Raw genomic sequence first — 21,564 nt, 5'->3', positions numbered from 1 at the left:
GCAAAACAGGAGAAGAAAGAGGAATAAAAAAAAGCATCCAGCGGAGGAGCATCAGTCAAACAGTCCAGTCTGAGGATGAAGGTAAGAGACAGCAGGGGCACAGACAGGGGCACAGACATGACTCCTGCTCTGGTCATGACACCTGACAGATGCTGCTGCTCCGCACTCACATTCACCAACGATAGGCTACAGCCCGTCACAACAAAAGTCACAGATGTCGCTGTGTGTTATTGATATCGATTTTTATTTTTTATTTTTTGCTTTTTCTGGTTTTGTTAAGTTTTTTTTATATGTGTTACACATCCAAGCTTCGGGAACACAGATGTTTTTCACCCTCTGTTCTCTCCTCTGTAATCATTTCTGGTTATTTTAGCAAAATCAAACTCCCACCGAGCTGTGAGTGGCTGCAGAGAGGCTGGGGAAAGTGATGCTGTTTGGTAAAAACAACCCTGCTGAGCAGAAACATGGTGCGGCTACAGCACAGTCACAGATATAGGCAGCTGACGTTAGATGCAACTCCTATAATATCTATAAGCAAATCGAATATTGTCTGCTGTTTAATTCGTATGCTCCTTTCATTGATATTTTATGTGAAGAATTCTTTTTTTTTTGTAATTTCAAAGGATTCACTATTTCCACATAGTTCAGGTGGGTGACAATTTAACAATGGTTGGACACCCCTGAGAAAAAATAGTACATATTATTATTATTATTATTATTATTATTATTATTATTATTGTTTTAGCTCTCCTCTAATGTTTTGGAGTGAAATAGTGAATACAACACTACAGTAAACAGACATTTAAAAATGTAACTCTGGTCAAATGTTACTCATCAGTAACCATGCAACCATGATAACCATGATCGAGATCAGAAACCATGGTAATGTTCAGTATCAAATTTACTATCCTGTTTCCTCTGGACTCAAGTAGGCTATTTGGTCACAGAGAACAGATCTAATACCCCCCCAAAAAGGAAAGAAAAGAGATCAGTAGATGTAGGCCTATATGGATGTGACATGATTGCTGTCTAACATGTACTAACTTCTCTGATAGGCAAGGCAGTTCATCAAATTGAAGTGCTTTACCTTTACAGAGCAATGGAATAAAAAAAGAAGAAGAAATGATACAGATTTACAATAAAGGAATAAAGAGACAAAAGGTGCAACTATTAAAGCTGGATTGAACCAATAAGATTTAAATTCTGTTTCACCAAATGTTTTGAATTTCGAAAAAATCTATTTAAATCTCTCTCTTTAAACTCAGTTTTGTTTTTACTTCAAACCAATTAATTCTGTTGCACCGAAGTTTTAAAACTCAAATTTAAACTGATCTAATTTCAAACCACCATTTGAGGAAGTTTAACAGACAGACTCCGGCTTGAGTTTCATGATGAGGATGATCACAACAAAATCTGATCCATCTTGCATGGCAGACAAGTCTTAATTAAAGAACAGATTAATATCATCCTACATACAGAGTCACAGTTGGAGTCAGTGTCTACTCACTGTCTTCTTTGCCCTCCACAGCACAACCTCCTTCTCCAATACCACTTCCTCCACTCTCTCTGTTAACTTGCTCCTTTCTGTTGCTCTCAGGACAGTCATCAGTCTGAAAAGAAACACTGATTGCTGAGCATTTGAACTGAAGGACTAAATGAAGTTTCAGGTTCAAGTGTTATAATATGTGAAAACATACCAGAGTTTGTGGAACGCCAGCTTCTCTTTCGGTGGCACTTTAAATAATTCAGAACTGCTTGTAATATTAATAGCTCATGTTGTATTTCAGGTGCCAACTTTGCAGCAGGAGGTGGAGGAGGAGAAACACTTGTCTCCTGTGGACTCCAACATCCAGAGCAGCTGTGAGGACAGAGACCAGGAGGAAGTTCCCCCAGACCCCCAAGAGGAAGACTCACCTGGTGAGGGGTCACATCTTCACACATCTGCTCACACCAGTGATTACTGTGGCTGGTTTCTCTAAGATATCTTAGATCAGTCTGTCAATGTAAAAAGAAGAAAACAATGGAATTTCTCAATTTCAACATTTGTCTATTTATTTTGTTTTATTTTTTATTTCAGATCTTCTCATTCTGTTTATATTTACGCAGTGTCCCAACTTTTTTTTTTTTAGAAACAGGTTGTCCTGCTGGTTTGGTCATTTTGTTTATAGTTAAGTTAAAGGGATAGTTCAACATTTTGGCAAATTGGCCCATTGCCATAATCCGTATAGTCATAGCAGTAGGTTCGTTACCTTTAATTGTCGGTGCAAGCTATTTTTAGAACGGCGGAGCAGAGCCGCGAGCTGCTCAGAGCTACACTATGAGGCAAATGGGATTTCTTGGTTTCCCTCATCAAACTCATCAAATACACAATCCAACAACTCCAAAACGCTCTGGTGTATTTGATGAGTTTGATGAGGGAAACCAAGAAATCCCATTAGCCTCCGTAGCATAGCTCTGAGCAGCTCACGGCTCTGCTCCGCCTTTCTAAAAATAGCTTGCACCGACAATTAAAGGTAATGAACTGCTATGACTATACGGATTATGGCAATGGGCCAATATGCCAAAATATTGAACTATCCCTTTAGCTATTAAGTTCCAAATTTATTTTTAATAATTTGAGACTCAAATATTGGCTATCCCCACATATTTCAGGCTGATCCCCCTGAGGAACATTCATTGTTTTTTTGTCATTATTTTATAGAATATTTTCTAATATGTCATGAATTTAAGACAGCCAACACATTGATAAACAAAAGCTGCCCAACATAATAGTCCTCTGCATTTGAGCCAAAGTAGAGTTCCTTAATATCCAAAAGGTCACAGATCAACTTCCCTGTGACTTAAAGGGATAGTTCACCCAAAATTGAAATTTCTCTTTCTCATTATCTACTCACCCTCATGTCAACTAAGAGCTGTGAGAATTTTCAGAGTCCTCCGTTCCTTCTCTGAGTTACGGGGGGGTCCGTGCAGCAGTATTTGTCCATATAATGGTTGTCAATGGATACCATCTTTCTTCGTCCAAAAAGACACACCAAAAAACATCAAAATACCTCCATTCTGCTCGTGTGTAATGTCCGTCTTGTATTGAAGCCCGACATGAGAAATTGTTCTGAAAAAACTTAAATAAGTCTATATTTTAAGCTTGTTTGTAGCGGAAGCTCCCAGTGTCTCGGTTCACTGCTCTTCCTGTGTGACCGGCGGAACAATTTCTCATGTCGGGCTTCAATACAAGAGGGACATTACAGACGAGCAGTATGGAGGTATTTGGATGTTTTTTGGTGTGTCTTTTTGGACGAAGAAAGTTGGTATCCATTGACAACCATTATATGGACTAATACTGCTGCACGGACCCCCCCGTAACTCAGAGAAGGAACGGAGGACTCTGAAAATTCTCACAGCTCTTAGTCGACATGAGGGTGAGTAGATAATGAGTGAAATTTGAATTTTGGGTGAACTATTCCTTTAAGAATAAAACCATGAAGCAGGCATTCTAGTTTTCAACTAAATTCACCTGTCTCTTTCTCAGTGCCTCTCAATGTTAAATGTGGATCTCTGTGTCTCTGTCTCAGACACAGATAAGGACCACCCCAGACCGGAGAGTGGAGTCATGTGGAAAGTGGGCGGCGGCCTGTTCAGCATGACACGAAACGTGGTGGGTGCGACCCTTGGGAGCGTCGCGTGGGTAGGAACGAAGAGTTTCGAGCTCACCAAGTCAGCTGTGACCAACGTGCCGGCAGCCAGTGTGGAGCTGGTTAAAGGGAGCGTCTCCATGGTTACAGGAAGTGTCAGTGCAGTGGGATATGTAGTGGCGAGTAAAGTCACACCGAGGAAGAAGGACAAAGCTGACTGATGGGACTGAAAAGATGTGAGTGTGTTTGTGTGAAATGAAACAGAGCAAAAATACCTCAAAAGCTTTGAATGGATTTCTATCATACGGTGATTAAGAAAGAGTCATTGAAAAACAGTGTCTGTAAGATTAGATTACACAATTGATTTGTTACTCTTTGTTAAACACTCACAGAACCCGTGGGTTCGGTAACTGCTCGAACATCCTCTGACAACAATAACCTGAAACCTCTTCCACTAGCTGCCGATCAGACCTGCTGAGTGTTTGGGAGTGTTTCTTCCTGATGCTAGTCTGAACAGAAAAAACCTTTTGAAAGTGTTGACAGAACATGAGCAAATTTGTATTTATTTATTTATGTATTTATTTAAAGACTTTTTGTTGAATCTGATGAATCCTTCATTGCTGAAATTGGGATCTGATAGGAATGAGCTGAACAAGTTTACAGAGCAGTGGTTGATATTGAAAGCACATGCTTCAAGAAAGACAATTTGATGTGGGAATACTGTCAGCAGTATCATGTGACGAGGTGTTTTGATCCAGAGGTTCCTGTGGAGGCTGTGGTGAAAAGATGAATCCAGAAACTGTGTGTGTGTGTGTGTGTGTTCTTGTACATGCTACATTGTGAGGACCGGAACGAGACTGAGGACATTTTTGGGAAGTGAGGACATTTTGGCAGGTCCTCACTTTTTCAAAGGGCTTTTTGAGGGTTAAGACTTGGATTAAGACGTTAGATTATAATTAGGTTTAAATTAGGTCTAGAGTAATGGTTAAGTTTAGGCATTTGTTTTGGATGGTTAAGGTTAGGGTAAGGGGCTAGGGAATACATTATGTCAATGACATGTCCTCACAAAGATATATTTACAAGGATGTGTGTGTGTGTGTGTGTGTGTGTGTGTGTGTGTGTGTGTGTGTGTGTGTGTGTGTGTGTGTGTGTGTGTGTGTGTGTGTGTGTGTGTGTGTGTGTGTGTGTGTGTGTGTGTGTGTGTGTGTGTGTGTGTGTGTAACCACTCCTTCATTCACTCCTCCCTGACTCTAAGCAGTTCTTATGCCACTTTTCTAGTCTTAACAACCACTACAACACCATTAGTTACACCCACTCATTTACACACACACAATCATAATAGCACTTTATTACACACACATTCACACACCAGTGACCAGGGACGATTTGGGATTCACTACTGTATACCTCGCCCATGGACACTTGGACATGTGGGCTGCTGGAGGGGCCGGGGATTGGACAGTGTCCTTCAGTGTGTCCTCTGTAGAGGACTGGACAGTAAGCTCATCTGTAAAATAGGAAAAATCTATTTTGGGTTATTCTCTACAGCATTTTTCTGTATTTCAGTGCAAGCACAATGCATGATGGTATATAGTTGGCAAGTGACCATTCATTGTACATTACTTATCATGATGCATTGTGGGATACTTTGAGTCCACTGTATAGTGTATGTAGCTCTCTTCATGACCACACAGACACAGGTTGGTTAATTGAAATTAGCTTAATTACTTTGAAATGTTCCCTATTGTTCTACCATCCATCATCTATCAGAGTTACACTATCATTTGAATATTAGTCCCCTATAGATTTCCATAGTGTGGAACTAGATTAGAACATTTCTGTACAGTTATTGCAGAGGTGTAGATTGTCTACCAGAGTTAGGGGTCGTCATTCTCCTTTAGTATTTGTAATGAGCTCATTGTAATTCCGAATCCTTAGTGTTACCAAGGTAGAGTCTGAACCCAGTGGAGTCGGACTCAGATCTGACGGTTTCCAGACACAGTGTTTTAATTCTATTAAATTTTTGAAGTTTTATTTATAGAAATGTGTCACTTAGTTTCTGCTCAAACATATTGCTGTTGTAACTGTTGACCAAAAAGGAGGCAGACATTAGAGCACTGAGCAGTCTGTGTGTAAATGTAAAAACGTGTAATCAGATCTTCAGTTTGTTATCAAACTGCAGTGATAAATGTAGCTGATGAACGAGGAATAGAGGATTTACCTGGTGAGACAACGCTTCTCTGCAGCTACATGCTAAAGACATCCATGATACATGACGACATTATACCACATGACAACATGTGGACACTCTAGCATCTGTACGCTGTCTCCACTGACACTAAGGCTCCTCAACTTCCTGATTAAACTCTCCAGAAACTCTTATAGTTTTCATTAAATCTTAGAACTTGGTCAGTGATGGTAGGCAAGGAGTTAAAGGGATAGTTCACCCAAAATTGAAATTTCACTCATTATCTACTCACCCTCATGTGGACTAAGGGCTGGGAGAAGTTTCAGAGTTATCCGTGGCTTCTCTGAGTTACAGGGGGTCTCGGCGTAGCAGTGCATGTCAATATAACGGTTGCAAATGGATACCAACTGTCTTCGTAACAAAAAGACACACCAAAAAACATCCAAATACCTCCATGCTGCTCGTATGTAATGTCCGTCTTGTATTGAAGCCCCGAAATGCGAAATTGTCCCGAAAAAAATTAAATAAGTCTATATTTCAAGCTTGTTTGTAGCGGAAGCTTCTCGAAGCTCCTCTTCCCGGTTCGTCAAATTTGGATGAACCGGGAAGAGGATGGACCCTGGTTCGTCCAAATTGGATGAACCTTTAATACTGTTGATCCTAACTCTGGGGGGATGACTATGAATTAACTCCCTGTGAGGTAGAGACCTCTTTTGATTTTATTCTGTTTCTTGATTTGAGCAGTATCCACTTTGCCCTGTTCACCGCCCTTAGTTGTCTTTTCACTTATTGATTGTGAATTTATTCAGCTACCCTCCTTACTTCACACACAATGACCTAAGATTGGATGTGATAAAAAATTACTCTGTTTTTTCTTTTTTTTAAAGCCTTTCTGCTTCTTTCACCGGGCTGAATCTTCAGTATGTTGTCAAAACAAGACCATATATCAGCTAGAAAAACAGACAATGAGTAGTTATAGTTTGAACTGTTTTGAAGTTTTATTTCTGTCTTTGGGTGAGTCTGGGTGGAGTTGTCAAAATGCATGGATATTAAGGAAATGAACCATGACTTGAAATGTGCTGATAATAAGGTCGTCAGATTGCCTTGACAACTCAATCCTGCAAACGATTAGTTTCACATCTTTTTAATATGTACAAAAACATATTAATAATCACCATCACTCTGTATTTACTAAGTAAAACATGCTGTTATTGAAAAATGTAGGCGGTGGCTGAAATGTTGTTATTTCTATGTCTGAATGAAGAAAACCTTTAATCATTTTCTGGTCTAACTTTGAACCTGAATTAATAATGTACTGTAGGCCTACATGTTGTTCTCTACTGTTCTGTGTGAGACTGATCTGTGTACCAGAGAAACTCAAAACACATTTCAATTAGACAACAAAAAACTACAAAGAAATGATGTAATATACGTAGCTATGATGACAACTTAGTCAGTTCAGTGCCATTTCTAAAATGAAATGATCAACAATCAAATGGGGAAACAGCATTTTAGTCTACAGTGAGGGCCAAGTGACCGGTACAGTGAAACATTACAGTTACATTTCTATGTGTAGCAATTTGCAATAAAAAAAAGTTCAAATAAATCTTGTTTTGATGAATTCAGTTTTGTATGAGGATATTTCTTGATAATGATAGTGATATGTTGTCCATATGTCATGAATAAAAATGTCACTACTGTGATGTCTTGCTATCATGATAAAATCTTGTTATGATGATAATGTTTTGTTAAAATGACAAACTGAAGGAAAAACTCACACAGTGAAACATAATTGCTAAAATCAATGATCTAGACTAGAATGAGAAGAACAAACATGACCAGTCTGAGCAGTTTGACTGGCCCTCTATGTTGCAAATATCCCATAACCTTCATTAAAAACGTCTGCCACATGTCTCAATATTAAGTGCAGCAAATAATCTGCATTTTTTTTCTAGGAACTCTCTCAACTGTGGTGCTAACCTTGTCATAAATCCCTTCTTGGGCCTTGCTCTTTTCATAAAACATGTTGGCCAACTGAAAATGGAAAGGTGGCCATGAACGATGGCCAAGGTGGAAATGCACACTGTAAAAAATGACACAAAATATATTTCATATTACTCACAAAAAATAGGCTACTACTAAAAAAGCTCACTAACTAGCCTGACACTTGCAAGTTGGCTAAGCAAGCTAATGTAAAGATGATAAACAAGTAGACTGAGACATTGCTCATCATAAATGGTTTGCAAATGTCTTGTGTTTTTGGCATCATTTTTCAAATTCTGTATTAGAAATTGTACAAAGCTGAGGAAATTAATCCGTTGTGAATTTGACATCCTCATAATCTAACACATAAGATTACATTGGAAAAAAATCACTGGAGGATGTTCCGTTTAAAATATAGAAATAATATGTATGTGTACAGTATGTTCTGAAATTCCAAATGGCTAAGGAGTTATTTCATATCAATGACCTCCACAGGATACACATATCAGTTTTGATGCTTATTATGCACATTTGCAATATCACTGCACTGCTCGTTGCTGTCTGCACTAGCTGCCTCTCTGGTGGTTTAGACTTGTCAGGATGACCTTGAGAGTTGCTCAGTCCTTACTGTCATTTTCACCTAAATCCAACACAATGTTTACTTACCTGCTAATAATATAATAAATATAAAACAATGAAATAATAATCCCAGACTGTGACATCTACTGTTGTTACAAGATAAACAGTGTTATTCTCTTCATCTGTGAGTGGTTATGCTGTGGCTCATCTGTAAATCTACATTCGAAAATTGAAATGTGATTAACTGTAAAGTTTGAATAACCATGAAGTGTCTTGAATATGATGAGTCGTACCTAAGGGGAAAGAGGGCTGGAACTGAGGTAGTCGATTGCTGAAGGGATAAATAAATGAATGAATTAATAAATAAATACAAGGTTATCTGACACTCCCAGGGAAAATGGATACTATTGGAAAATGATGTAGACCTTCCTCCATCAGAGACACATTGAGGACGTCCTTGACCAAACAGCTTCCTCTGAATAATCCCTGCTCCATTAACTGCAGTTCTCTCCTGTCGTGATTGTTTCTTAAATCCTAACACACTCCGTATGTTATCACCCGTTTAAAGAAATGGCAGAAACGTCCTGTCCTCCACCAAAGAGTGGGAGAGGTTCCTCAGTTCTTTTGGGTGGAAGACTGTCTTGTATCCCAGCATCTGCAGAAGTGGCTGGCAGACAGTCTGGGTGTAAACCACCATGTCAAAGGACAGCTTCACCCTCCAGTTCTCTGCGTTAGCAGCAGAGTCTCGAGCCGTGGCAAACTTCTGCCGGGATGACTGATCGCTGCCGCCGCGGGTGTTGTTGATGATCCAGTCCACCACGCTGTGATCCAGCGTCAGGCCCAGGAAACTGTAGAGCTCCCTGGCCTTCTGGAGAGGAAACCGGGCCAGATCTTCATACCTGAGCAGGAAGAAGGAGCAGGAGAGAGACGATCATTCAGTCAGAGAAGAGTTGGTCAGTAATCTGCTGCCATCACAAACATGAGTTCAATTTGGGCTAAAGCAACTAAAATTACACATTTGAGGGAGCCAACTACTTTTTTCTCTTACTTTCATCTTTACTTTATTTGCAGGGATTATGCTTTAATTCAACAGTAAGGGTACAAGTGATAAAATCAGGGGCCTTAAAGGGATAGTTCACCCAAGATTGAAATTTCACTCATTATCTACTCACCTTCATGTGGACTAAGGGCTGGGAGAAGTTTCAGAGTCCTCCGTGGCTTCTCTGAGTTACAGGGGGTCTCGGCGTAGCAGTGCATGTCCATATAACGGTTGCAAATGGATACCAACTGTCTTCGTAACAAAAAGACACACCAAAAAACATCCAGATACCTCCATGCTGCTCTTATGTAATGCCCGTCTTGTATTTTTTATTTTATTTTATTTAACCTTTATTTAACCAGGCAAGCAAATTAAGAACAAAATTCTTATTTTCAAGTGCAGCCTGAAGGGGAAGGGGGAGGGGAGTGCTAAAAGTATTGAAGCCCCGAAATGCGAAATTGTCCCGAAAAAAATTAAATAAGTCTATTTTTCAAGCTTGTTTGTAGCGGAAGCTTCTCGAAGCTCCTCTTCCCAGTTCGTCCAAATTTGACGAACCGGGAAGAGGAGCTTCCGCTACAAAACAAGCTTGAAATATAGACTTATTTAATTTTTTTCGGGACAATTTCGCATTTCGGGGCTTCAATACAAGACGGACATTACATACGAGCAGCATGGAGGTATTTGGATGTTTTTTGGTGTGTCTTTTTGTTACCAAGACAGTTGGTATCCATTTGCAACTGTTATACTGTATGGACATGCACTGCTACGCCGAGACCCCCTGTAACTCAGAGAAGCCACGGAGGACTCTGAAACTTCTCCCAGCCCTTAGTCGACATGAGGGTGAGGAGATAATGAGTTGAAATTTCAATCTTGGGTGAACTATCCCTTTAAAACCACAGAGGTTGTGTTGTCATGGTTGCTAGGCAACAGGGGCACAGTGTAAATCCTCTGTAGACCAGACCGTCTCATTTCATTTTATCCTCAGAGGCCTGTGATGTCTTCTGAAGGATGCGGCTCCTGAAGTGGGACACAGTGAGGCCTGCTGTCAATTTCCACAGCACATCACAGACTGGAGTGTGTCAAAGTGTGTAGCTAATGGTCTTTATGATAATCTGTCTGTTATAATCTGGGACCTTTCCACATAAAACTGTCAAAAAAACCCCAACAACTACACACTATGTCTGCAGGCTACAATTCAAGGCCCTGCTGGGGCTCGAGGATTGTTTTCCTCCTACTCTGTTGTGTCTACTGTGTGTGTGTGTGTGTGTGTGTGTGTGTGTGTGTGTGTGTGTGTGTGTGTGTGTGTGTGTGTGTGTGGGCGTGGCTTCCCTCTCCTGGCTCATATCTACACCTATACATCTCTTCATCAAGTCTACAGTGTAATCTATTGAATCCTAGCCTGACAAGCCAGACTATATAATTAACATGTCTAGTCTGGCAACGACCGGTAGACATCGCCTCAATCCAGGGGGCGGGATGAAGGCTGTCTTTCAAACTGCCTCTGCACCAATAGGGTAGCGCTACGACCAATCAGAGCAAAGAGCAGGATGACGTTAGCCTGACAAGCCAATTAAAATGTATGTCGTCATCGCGTTAAGCCCACCCAACGACTCTCTAAACAGATAGAGCGCTGTGATTGGTGAACACAAACGGTGTTCGAGACTCAAAAAGTTCCTATGGCTCGTTTCTAGACCCACCTACGGAGAAAATTTGCTGCCGCTAGGGTGCAGCTAGATTTCTAGGCTAATTGAATCCCACTTTCTCTCTCTCTTTTTTTCTTATATCTCTTGGACCAGTTCTGGTTTTCCACATCACCTCAACAGAAGTCCCTCTTCCTCCAGGTGCCTCTCACTCTTTAACCCACCCTCCGCCCGTCTCTAACAACCCCCTTTTCCCTCCTCACATCTGTCCGTGCCTGCTTTCAGGTCCAGTATCCTGACAAAACCCATCACAGAAGAATCTTAACATGACCGTAGACCCAGCAGATGCAGATGTGCTCTGCCAGCTCCTAGAGCAGTGGGTCAACATGACTAAGTTATGGTGGACGAGCCCAATGGCTCAAGTAGCCACTCGGCTCTCTTCAACACAAGCTTGTTGAGGCCCCATCACTTCTGTCCGCAGAGTTGGATAGCTGTCTAATATCTATTTCAACCTAGGGAGCCTGCACATTACAATTCTCACATTTTGGGGGCTGGAAGGCAAGAAAAACACCCAAATATAAAGCCTTCAAAAAGTTTTATTTCCATAATATGTCACCTTTAATCATCCATTCAGGTCACCCTCTCTCTTTAATAGTGAGGAACTTGTACTGTAGACTGCATCTCAGCTTAACACCAGCACTGTGTTAAAGCTGGCCTATTATTTACTGTGGCCAGAACTGATTAGTGACAGCAAATCCAGACTGTGTCCAATCCACTCTAACCTCCACTACTACACTACACCACAACCTGAACCTCCTGTTCCCACGTTAGTTCCATCTGACGACCGTCACCTAGGAGAAGCTCCAGGCCGGCCACAACACTGACCTCATGACTGGGCTGTAGATCACCGTCATGGTGAGGCCACCTGTACATCCCATCATGCCCAGAAAAAGAAGCGATGGAACAACATACTGATTCCCTGCTGCGGGAGTCATCTGCCCATTTTCATCCCCTGTGGGATCAGTGCTTTTCTATGTAGGAAAGGCCAAACTCTCCACTCCTGTACTGATTATAGCGGTTTGAATTGTATCAGTTCAAAAACAAACTTCCTTTGAGCCCCTTCGTTGTGTCATGTGAGGTTCTTAATATCTGTGTAAGGAAGGTCAGTGTATCTTTTGGTCATTGGATTCTTTTTTGATGAATGGGAAATAAAAAACAAAAACTGGTTGGTTTGTTGGATTTTCATTTTGAAATACAAAATTTTTATTGAAACACAAAGAATTCTTCTTTTTGAGTGTCAAAGAACAATTGTGTACATTGGGTTCTCAAGTTTATGCCATTTTCAGCTCAGAATCTCCTCAAACCTTTTGCAGAAAATCCTCTTCTGCCCCCACTTTACATGTGATATGCGCACAGATTTCTGTAGATGTCAGGCCTTGTTTTGCTATGTCTGAAATCATATCCGAGTAGGGCTCCAAAGACACTTTGGCCTACAGAACCATAAGCTCATTGGCACTTATGCCTTGAAAAGACAACATCCGGTGTCAAAATATGGAGGAAAGGTCTGTTTATTTGTTTCTGTTGACTGGTGATTTTATTTTTTGCATGAAAATCAAACTGTTTTTCAATTGTAGTTAATTGTTCTTTGACTCTCAAAAACAAGAACGCTTTGTGTTTCAATTTTATTTTTTGTATTTCAAAATTAAAACAGAATAAACCAATGATCTTTTGCTTTTTAATTCCAATTCATCAAAAGAAAATCCAATGACCAAAAGATACACTGACCTAAGGAGAATCAGATGTGCTCAAAACTGACGAGTCATCCCTGTCTGACCTTACAAAACAACCCTGCTGGTGAAGATGACTGGATTGGGCTAGTTCAGACTGTATGTCCAAATATTATCCATGTCCTTCTCACCTGAGCAGCATGTACCTCCCTCTAAGCCAGGCGGGTCTGGCCAGGCCCACGGACACAGACCTGAGAAAGTCCTCACATACTGTGTTAATCTGTCCCAGGTCCAGGTTGTGGGGTCGACGCCCGGTCGCTCTCCACAGACGCCACAGCCGGTAAGTGTCTCGAAACGTCTCAATACGAGACGCCAGGATGCCGCGTGGATCTCGAACGAGCTGGACCACCTGATGATGATGAATAATGATGAATAATGATGAATAATGATGAATAATGATGAAGCATTCAGCTGAAAACACACTGAGATCAGAATGTCAGGACAAATGTCTCTGAATGTCTTGCTGACTGCTAGTACCAGCAGCAGCAGAGGTAAAGCTGCAGTACTAGTACTACAGCGGTGGGATAGTGGGAGTAATAGGAAGAGTATAATTCATTTACAGTTTATTAATGCCTGGGTCTTTCAACCTCATAATTTCTCTACATGCTCCATTAGTAACTGGAGCTTTTGATCATCCCATCCAGCAGAATGAGTTTATCGTGTGCTATGGAATCATAGATTTTTTACTTAGAGGACAGTAGATTTTGTGAATGGAGTCTGCCTTACTGTGGGAGCCACGGGTGCTTCCCACCAGTTTTTACTTTTCTACCAAAATTTTTATTAGATTAGATGTAGCTACTTTATTCATCCCACAACGGGGAAATTCAGTGGTTACATCAGCCAGTTAAGAAGAAAGTAGAGAGGGCTAAAAAAAAACACACACACAAAAAAAAAAACACAAACACAACACAACTCAACAGACAGAAAATATAGACACAATAAACAATAAAACAAATCAACCTTCAACCAGGCAATGTGCAAAAACAAGTACTGATGATATAAGGATATAAGGTGGCCTGGTATAAAAGTATTGATAGGTAAAGTGACTATGGTGTAAAAATATTGCAACGTAAGTGACAATGATATAAATATACAGTAAGTATAGATAATATAAATACTACTACTGCAGGTGTGCATGAAATAAGAATATTGTAATGTAAAGTGACCATTTATATAACAATATTCCAAAGTAAGTGTAAGTAAGTTATTTATTATTTGTTGTTGTTTTTCTTTGAGGTAATGTGGGAGATTCTTTTGGGATTATTCTTGTTATATGTATTTAAAGCAGAAGTGAGTGATCCGGTCGTTTTCGCTAATGCTGCGTTCCAGGCAGGCTTTTGAAATCGTAAATTACAGCTTCAAGTCACAACTTACGACTTTGTAGCGTTCCAGGCAACCCACTCATGTTTTTCCGACCTGTTTTACCGGTGAAAGTCACTATAACGGCCACTCGTAACTTCCGACCCGTGAACTCGTACCAGATCGAACTGGTACCACTTCACGGTCGGAAAAATACGAGTTTCCTTGAACGCACCATAACAGTCCTCGTCGCTACGTCACCACATTCACGGCGTTCCTTGGCTGCACACACAGCCCTGCATGCCGTTCTCTCTCCTCATTGGATAAAAACTGTAGGATACGATAAATGTTTTCTCTTCGGCTCAGAGCAGAGCAGAGGGACTGAGAGACCCGTGTTTCAGACCAAACACTCTATGTAAGTGATTGCTGTCGGAAGATATAACTATTTAAGACTTATATTAACACAAATATATCACTCACTTCTGCTTTAAGTGATATTATGTATGGGTTATTGAAGTTTTTAATGGAATATTTGTGTTTATTTTTTGTATGTTGTCATTATTTTGAGTCTGATGTAGAGGATTTATATCCTGCATCAGGTGTATTTTCATTAAATTTCATTAAACTAAATTCAATTTCATTCAAATTAACTCATGCTAATTAAACAGTACTTTGATCCAAATTAAGGAAAAGGGTGAGAAAAACAGTGCAGACAGCCCATAATAAATAGGGTTAGGGTAAAACTAGATCAACTTTTCATCAGATCATCTGAACATTAAAATAGCATTTTTCAGACAGATCCAGAGATTAGAATCAAATTTCATTCGAGGCTTGTCTCTGTGTTGATGTTGTGAGATCTTGTTGCTCTTTTCCCCCACAGATTTTGGTCTCTTCCCAAATACAGAAACGTACAGGGACCATGGAATAAAAGTTTAAATTGTGTTTGAGTTTGTCATGTAACCATGGTCAACGTGTTCATAAATTTGCTCTGTCCTGTCTAAATAAACAGAGAAGTGCCAGAAATCGCACAAGGCTACTTTCCACCCATTATTGTTGAAACAATAAAACTTGAGTTTTATAATAAGATATTATTGGATATAAGCAAGCAGATAAAAAGAAGCTGCAAAATCAGATTAAAAAAAAAAACTGTATTTAGTGTTGTTGTTATGTTTTGACATGAACAAACATTATAACCACACTGTTTCTTACCAGTGGCACTGCTTGGAAGCTTCTTTTGTTATAATAAAGGATCTTTGACAGGAAAGACATTCCTGCTCCCAGTCGTCCCTTACCCTCTGACCTGAGATCTGTCTGCGAACCACAACTATAACCTGTATATTTTTGGCTAATTGCAGGATATTATCTAATGCAATGTCTGTTTTTTGCTACTGACTATATATATCGGCCACTGTTGTTGCCCAAGTGTCAAGAATGAGCAAAAACAGTAACAGTGAGTGTTCTAAGCAGGATGTCTGTGTCAGCTTGTTTAGAGAAATAAAGTCCAACGATGGAGCGCTGCACAGGCAGGAAGGTACTGTAGGCCAGCGCAGTCACACTCATTATATAATCCAGGCTATCACATCAGAGTGAGTGTGACAGAGGCTACTGGCCAAACACTCCCACTGCTCTGGACGTCTGTGTTGGACATGTGTCTCTGAGGGGCTGCAGCTGTTGTCCCCACATGTTCAATCAATACCAATTTAGAGCCGCATTGATTGATCATCTAACCTCCCATCATCCAGTCCACCATAGTCTCAGCTGCTGAGGGGCTGTTAAATGCAACCGCCTGACTGAGAAGTACTAACACGCAGAGGGAGAAAATACAAGTCAGTTTTCATTGGTGGTGGTCTGTGACCAGGCTGAACAGTGATTTGTTTTTCATTGATTTTTCAAATTCTTCTAAACGATTCCTTAAAGTACATTTCTAAAAACTGTACAAACCTTATCACAGCAGAATGTCCCTGTCCATCAAATATTACGCCCACTACCTGCTTCTTGTGTGACACTGGATGATTCTGGATCTAGTCTTTTATAATGTGTACATGGAGACGTTTCTATAGAGACAGTAGAGGTGGATGTGTTGCAACTTAAACATAAAATGCCTGCTGTCAAGAAATCACTTGTAAAATGTTATGCTACTGTTGCTAAGAGATTGTGTAGTAAAGCTATACACTGTCAGTTTATTGTATATAAAGAGAATTTGTGTTTGCACCAAAAGAAAAAATACTTGTTGTGTCCCTAGAAACACTCGTGTTGTGCAGTAGTGTTGAAGCTCTTTTCTGAATATTTCATACATTTGTGTGTGTGGGTATATTTTCTTAAGTTGCAGTGTGTTGGGCCATCAGGGCCACCGTACATTGGACAGACTGGGCTGCCTGTCATTCGATTGAGTTGATTATGAAGTGCTGCTGATGCTGAACAAACTTAGAAATGCTGGCCTCAGTCCAAAGGCTGCTAATTGGTTCACAAAGCCTTTTATTGATTGAATCCGGTGTGTTAATGCAGAAGGTTATAAATGAGATTTTCTTGAAACAACTGAAGGCGTTCAGGGATCTACCACAGGGCCTATTTTATCCTCTATTTTGACTGCTCATGACACTGTCATTTATAAGTAATGCGGAAAAGCAATAAAACAGCTTTGGGCTGTATTACAGTTGTTCTTCTTAAACATTTTAACCTGAAGGCAAATCCACCGAAAATCTTACTTGGTACAAATACTTTTTTCAATCGACAAATAGTGAGGAAGCTCAAGGTGAAGGTTTTTGCTTCAGAAATACGCCTGGTTTTAAATTTAACATTCAGAAAAACCTTGTGAAAAACCTTGTATCTTCCTGCAGCCTCCTCTGTGACACAGGGCCTTGATTCAGTGTACCATGCATCAACATGTTTTTATCACAAATGCAAAGTCTCACCACTGCAGTCTTGCCAACAACACTCGTATATTTTTATCTACAAAGTGAGGCTGATGCTGGGCAAACTAGCCTCTTCTTGTTTCTTTATGTACCACAGGTTTTCACAGATTTGCACTGTTAACTTGGACAAATGATGTCTTTTTAATCTCTCTAAAATAAAAGTGAATAAAAACAATTGTTGCAACTGATCCTTTACCTTCAGGTTGAGTCGTGGGTCCTCAATCAGCGCTCTAAGGTCACTGATTTGGGGAATCCGGACCGTCTTGAACGCTGCATGGCGCTTTGCTCTGCAGGCATTAGCAGCCAGCGTCACATTAAGCGGCCCGCATCTCCTCGCACACTCGCCTTCATCAGTCAGCACCAGGTTCTGTTCCTCCGGTCCCAGAGGGGCCTCGCACACAGGAGGGGAGCACAGACACCGACCTAAAGACAGGACACAGAGGATAAAGGAACAGAAGGTAACACATGGCAAAAACAGCATGGAAAAAAAGAGTCCCATGTCCCTTACTGGCTCCTCTTCTGAACAGCTTGTCAGTAGAGTGGTTGGTTGGACGAGGTCGTATGTAGCTCTCCAGGCTGCTGAGGTGACAGTGGAACAGGGATTTGAGCAGGTCTCTGGCGGCGCCCAGCATCACCCTCCTCTCAGCCAGGTTCCGACTCTGTGCCAGCCGAGGGAGCAGAGCCAACTGGACGTGGTACAGCGGCTCAAACAGGTAGAAGACCTGGGATAAGAGAAAAAAAAAGGTCAACATATAGTTGCAATTTTACTTTTACACATACAAAGAGAAAACACTGTGGTATATTGATGTGTTGATGAAAAGAAGGGATCACCGCTGACACGTCTTCACTTGCATTCAAAAAGGAGTTTTATTACAAGAAAAATGAACAGTGTCTAAAAATGCCGAATCGTGGAGCATCTCTGGTGCCAATATGAGATCTCTCTCTCTTGGCCTAAACCCCAAACCTTATATACGTTTTCTAATTCTCCACCTTCTCCCACAGAAGGATATAACTGACCAGGATGGTCAGACAAAGACAGGTTCTAAAAACAAAAACCTAACCTAACCTATGCCTTCTGACATTTAACCTCTTGACCAAGCTAACTTAAACATAGATACAGTGTCAAGTATCCCCAAAAACAATGACCCACAGAGATGGGTAGATGACATTTCTCAGGGTTCCATTCCACACTACTACTAGACACCTAATCTAAACATATGCTGTAAATGTATGTGTGTGCCTTTCTCTCTTATATGATCTACATTATTTATATTTATTCTATTTGAATATAAACTGTTACTCATCACAAATGAAGTTCTTATCCAAATAGTGAATGACCTCTGACATATACCTTAACTTTTAGGCTAAGAAAACACCATGAAGAACATAAGATAATTCAAGATATTAAAGCAAAAAAGCTCAGGTGGATAATACACTACAACACCAACTTCAGAACACCACAAAAGGAGGATGTTGGCCGTGGCTCAGGAGGCTCAGGAGGGAGAGGGGGTCGCTCATTAACCAGAGGATTCGATTCCCGGCTCCTCAAGTCTCTATGTCAAAGTGTCCTTGCGCAAGACACTGAGCTCGCACTTGCCCTCCGATGCATCATGGGATGGATGAATGTGTGAATGATTAGCCTCTAAAAAGCCTGTCTGTGAACAGAGCTGTATGAATGTGTCTGTGAAAAGGGTGACAAAAAAACAGTGTTAAAGGCTGTTCCGAGTAGCACTATATAGCTAAGTGCAAGTCCATTTACCATCTTCACTTCAGGGACACTTTCACACAGAGCTTTGGGACACATTAGAGTAAATTAATGACAAAAAAAAAAAAACTAAAAAAGGAGAAAAATGGTGACCGGTGTCAAACACCACAGGGTGTCCGCCTCTGGACATGGACAGAAAGTCATCATGATCATCACACTCTCACATGGTCACATCATTGCCACAGTTGTTTTGTTTTTTGGACAAAGTCAACTGGACTGGTCTCTGAGCACAGATGCCATCTACTGGAAGAGGCAGAGCCGGCTGTCTGTTTGGTTTTTTCCTCAGGAGGCTCAGGTCCTTTGACGTCTGCAGTGAAATGCACCTCATGTTTTATCAGTCAGCGGTGGCCAGTCAAGTGTTTTATGCTGCAGTCTGCTGCCGGAGCAGCAGCATGTCTGACCTGAACACAAGGAGACTGGACAAGCTGGTTAAAAGGCTGAGGCAGGAGTCTGGACTCACTGTTCTGGAAGCAGGTGTGGCTTTGATATGTGGCTTTTAGGGCTTCACATTCACTTAAAGGGATAGTTCACCCAAAATTCAAATTTCACTCATTATCTACTCACCCTCATGTCGACTAAGAGCTGTGAGAATTTTCAGAGTCCTCCGTTCCTTCTCTGAGTTACAGGGGGGTCCGTGCAGCAGTATTTGTCCATATAATGGTTGTGAATGGATACCAACTTTCTTCGTCCAAAAAGACACACCAAAAAACATCCAAATACCTCCATACTGCTCGTCTGTAATGTCCCTCTTGTATTGAAGCCCCGACATGAGAAATTGTTCAGAAAAAAATTAAATAAGTCTATATTTTAAGCTTGTTTGTAGCGGAAGCTCCCAGTGTCTCGGTTCACTGCTCTTCCTGTGTCAGTGCAAATCTCTCGTGATTTGCACTGACCGGCGGAACAATTTCTCATGTCGGGGCTTCAATAAAGAGGGACATTACAGACGAGCAGTATGGAGGTATTTGGATGTTTTTTGGTGTGTCTTTTTGGACGAAGAAAGTTGGTATCCATTGACAACCATTATATGGACAAATACTGCTGCGTGGACCCCCCTCGTAACTCAGAGATGGGACAGAGGACTCTGAAAATTCTCACAGCTCTTAGTCGACATGAGTGTGAGTTGTGAAATTTGGATTTTGGGTGAACTATCCCTTTAATATTCTTAACTGCATTTCTGTGAATCATCTGACCTCCCACAGCTGATATTTTTCAGTCGTGCGTGTATATTTTGATGGTTGATGATAATTTGATATGAGACAGACCACAGTTTGTTACATTCTAACCTCTGGATGCTGGTTGAACAGCTGGCCCACAAAAGAAGATCCGCTCCGGGTGGTGGCGAGAATGAGGATGTGTGTCCTTCTGCTGGCGTTATGGGAGGGCGAGAGGGGGGAGGAGGGGTTGGACGGGGTATGGGAGGGGGCCTCGTCGCATTTTTGGTCGGAGGCCTCCGGCGCTTCCTGTCCCAAACGTGTCAGATCTTTGAGGCTGCAGTTGACAGCGTGACTGGTGGGTGCCAGGCCCACGGAGCACAGCAGGCTCAGGGGCTTGGTGGAGAAAGTGCGGATGGCCGTGTACTGGATGGCTATGGAGGCTAACGCCAGCAGCACCATGGATTTCCAGGAACACTGCATGGTGGCTGAACAGCTGGATCAGGGAGCTGCAGCGCTGTCTGCCAGACAATGGGACAGAGAGACATGTGGAGGGCAGAAAACAAATATATTAAAAGTTCTAATTCATTAAGCATTAGCCAAGCATTATTAAATGCTTCGGTAATTGCTTAACAACTTAGGAGGTAGAAAATACACCACACAGTCATTATTTATAAAGCATTTCTCCAACATTGAGTGCTTAACTAACAAGTAATGACTGCATGAATTAATGATGAATTCAATAAGCATCAATAAGTGTTTTTAAAACATCAGTTGACGCTCTCACTAACCATTAGTGCATGTACACTTATACAGGCACTTCTATATACAACGATGTGGACATCTAAATAGATTACTAATCATTTAGTATAGATAGGCCTATATACACAACCATAATACCTAATAGGCATATAGACAAGGTCAAGACCATCTGCTGAAGTTCAAACTGAGCATCAGAGTGTGGATAAAAAAAAAGACAAAAGTGATTCAGAAAGGTTGAACAGAGACCGATCAGAAAAAGAGAAAATACCCAGTGAGCTGCAGTTCACTCATGTCTATATGCTGTACTATGTGTGTCCAATAAACAACCTACTTCCACCCTGCATACAAAAGCTGTTCTCAACTAGAGAGTCCCAGTATGACCTGAGGGGGACCTGCATTTTAAACAAACCTACAGCAAGGACAAATACTAAAGCCAAATGCATTTCTGTTATTGGAGTAAAATTATGGAATAGCCTTGACAATGAATTAAAATTATGTACAACTATTACCCAATTTAAAAGGATGTTTAAAATCAATGTATTAAAGTAAGTTAATTATTATTACTAAATGATGGTTCTGCTTGTTTTGTTTTGATTCTATTCACTTTACTTACTCTACTCTTCGAGTGTAATCTTCCTACAAATTTTGTTTTGTTTTGTTATTGTAATTCTTCTTCCTGTAAACAGGGTAGGCATTAATAAGCTTTGCTTCTGCCTTCGCCCTTTCGCCGATATTGATCATGAAATTTTGACTTGTTTGTGTATGTTTATGTTTTGTGGAATGGACGAATAAATCATTCAAATCAAAATCAAAATCAAATCCTGCCCCAA

General features: G+C 40.8%; 2 protein-coding genes across 2 annotated transcripts; one reads left to right on the top strand and one right to left on the bottom strand.

Moving 5' to 3' along the window:
- Positions 1 to 4,728, top strand: LOC310987087 (transmembrane protein 263). Its single transcript, XM_083973257.1, has 3 exons — positions 1 to 81; positions 1,788 to 1,917; positions 3,570 to 4,728. The coding sequence occupies exons 1-3, from the start codon at positions 76 to 78 to the stop codon at positions 3,848 to 3,850; spliced, it is 417 nt and encodes a 138-aa protein (XP_083829383.1). The 5' UTR covers positions 1 to 75; the 3' UTR covers positions 3,851 to 4,728.
- A 4,213-nt stretch (positions 4,729 to 8,941) lies between these two features.
- Positions 8,942 to 20,455, bottom strand: LOC310987509 (carbohydrate sulfotransferase 1-like; the record flags this gene model as incomplete). The annotated part of the gene is made up of 5 exons (XM_083973810.1): positions 8,942 to 9,278; positions 12,977 to 13,194; positions 17,253 to 17,479; positions 17,565 to 17,778; positions 20,105 to 20,455. The coding sequence occupies 5 exons, from the start codon at positions 20,453 to 20,455 to the stop codon at positions 8,942 to 8,944; spliced, it is 1,347 nt and encodes a 448-aa protein (XP_083829936.1).
- Positions 20,456 to 21,564: the final 1,109 nt, after the last annotated feature.

Source organism: Trachurus trachurus, assembly GCF_905171665.1.
Source record: "Trachurus trachurus genome assembly, chromosome: 6".
In the NCBI taxonomy this organism is placed as follows: domain Eukaryota; kingdom Metazoa; phylum Chordata; class Actinopteri; order Carangiformes; family Carangidae; genus Trachurus; species Trachurus trachurus.
The sequence above is the reverse complement of the archived record's forward strand: the minus strand, read 5'-3'. Positions and strand labels throughout refer to the sequence as shown.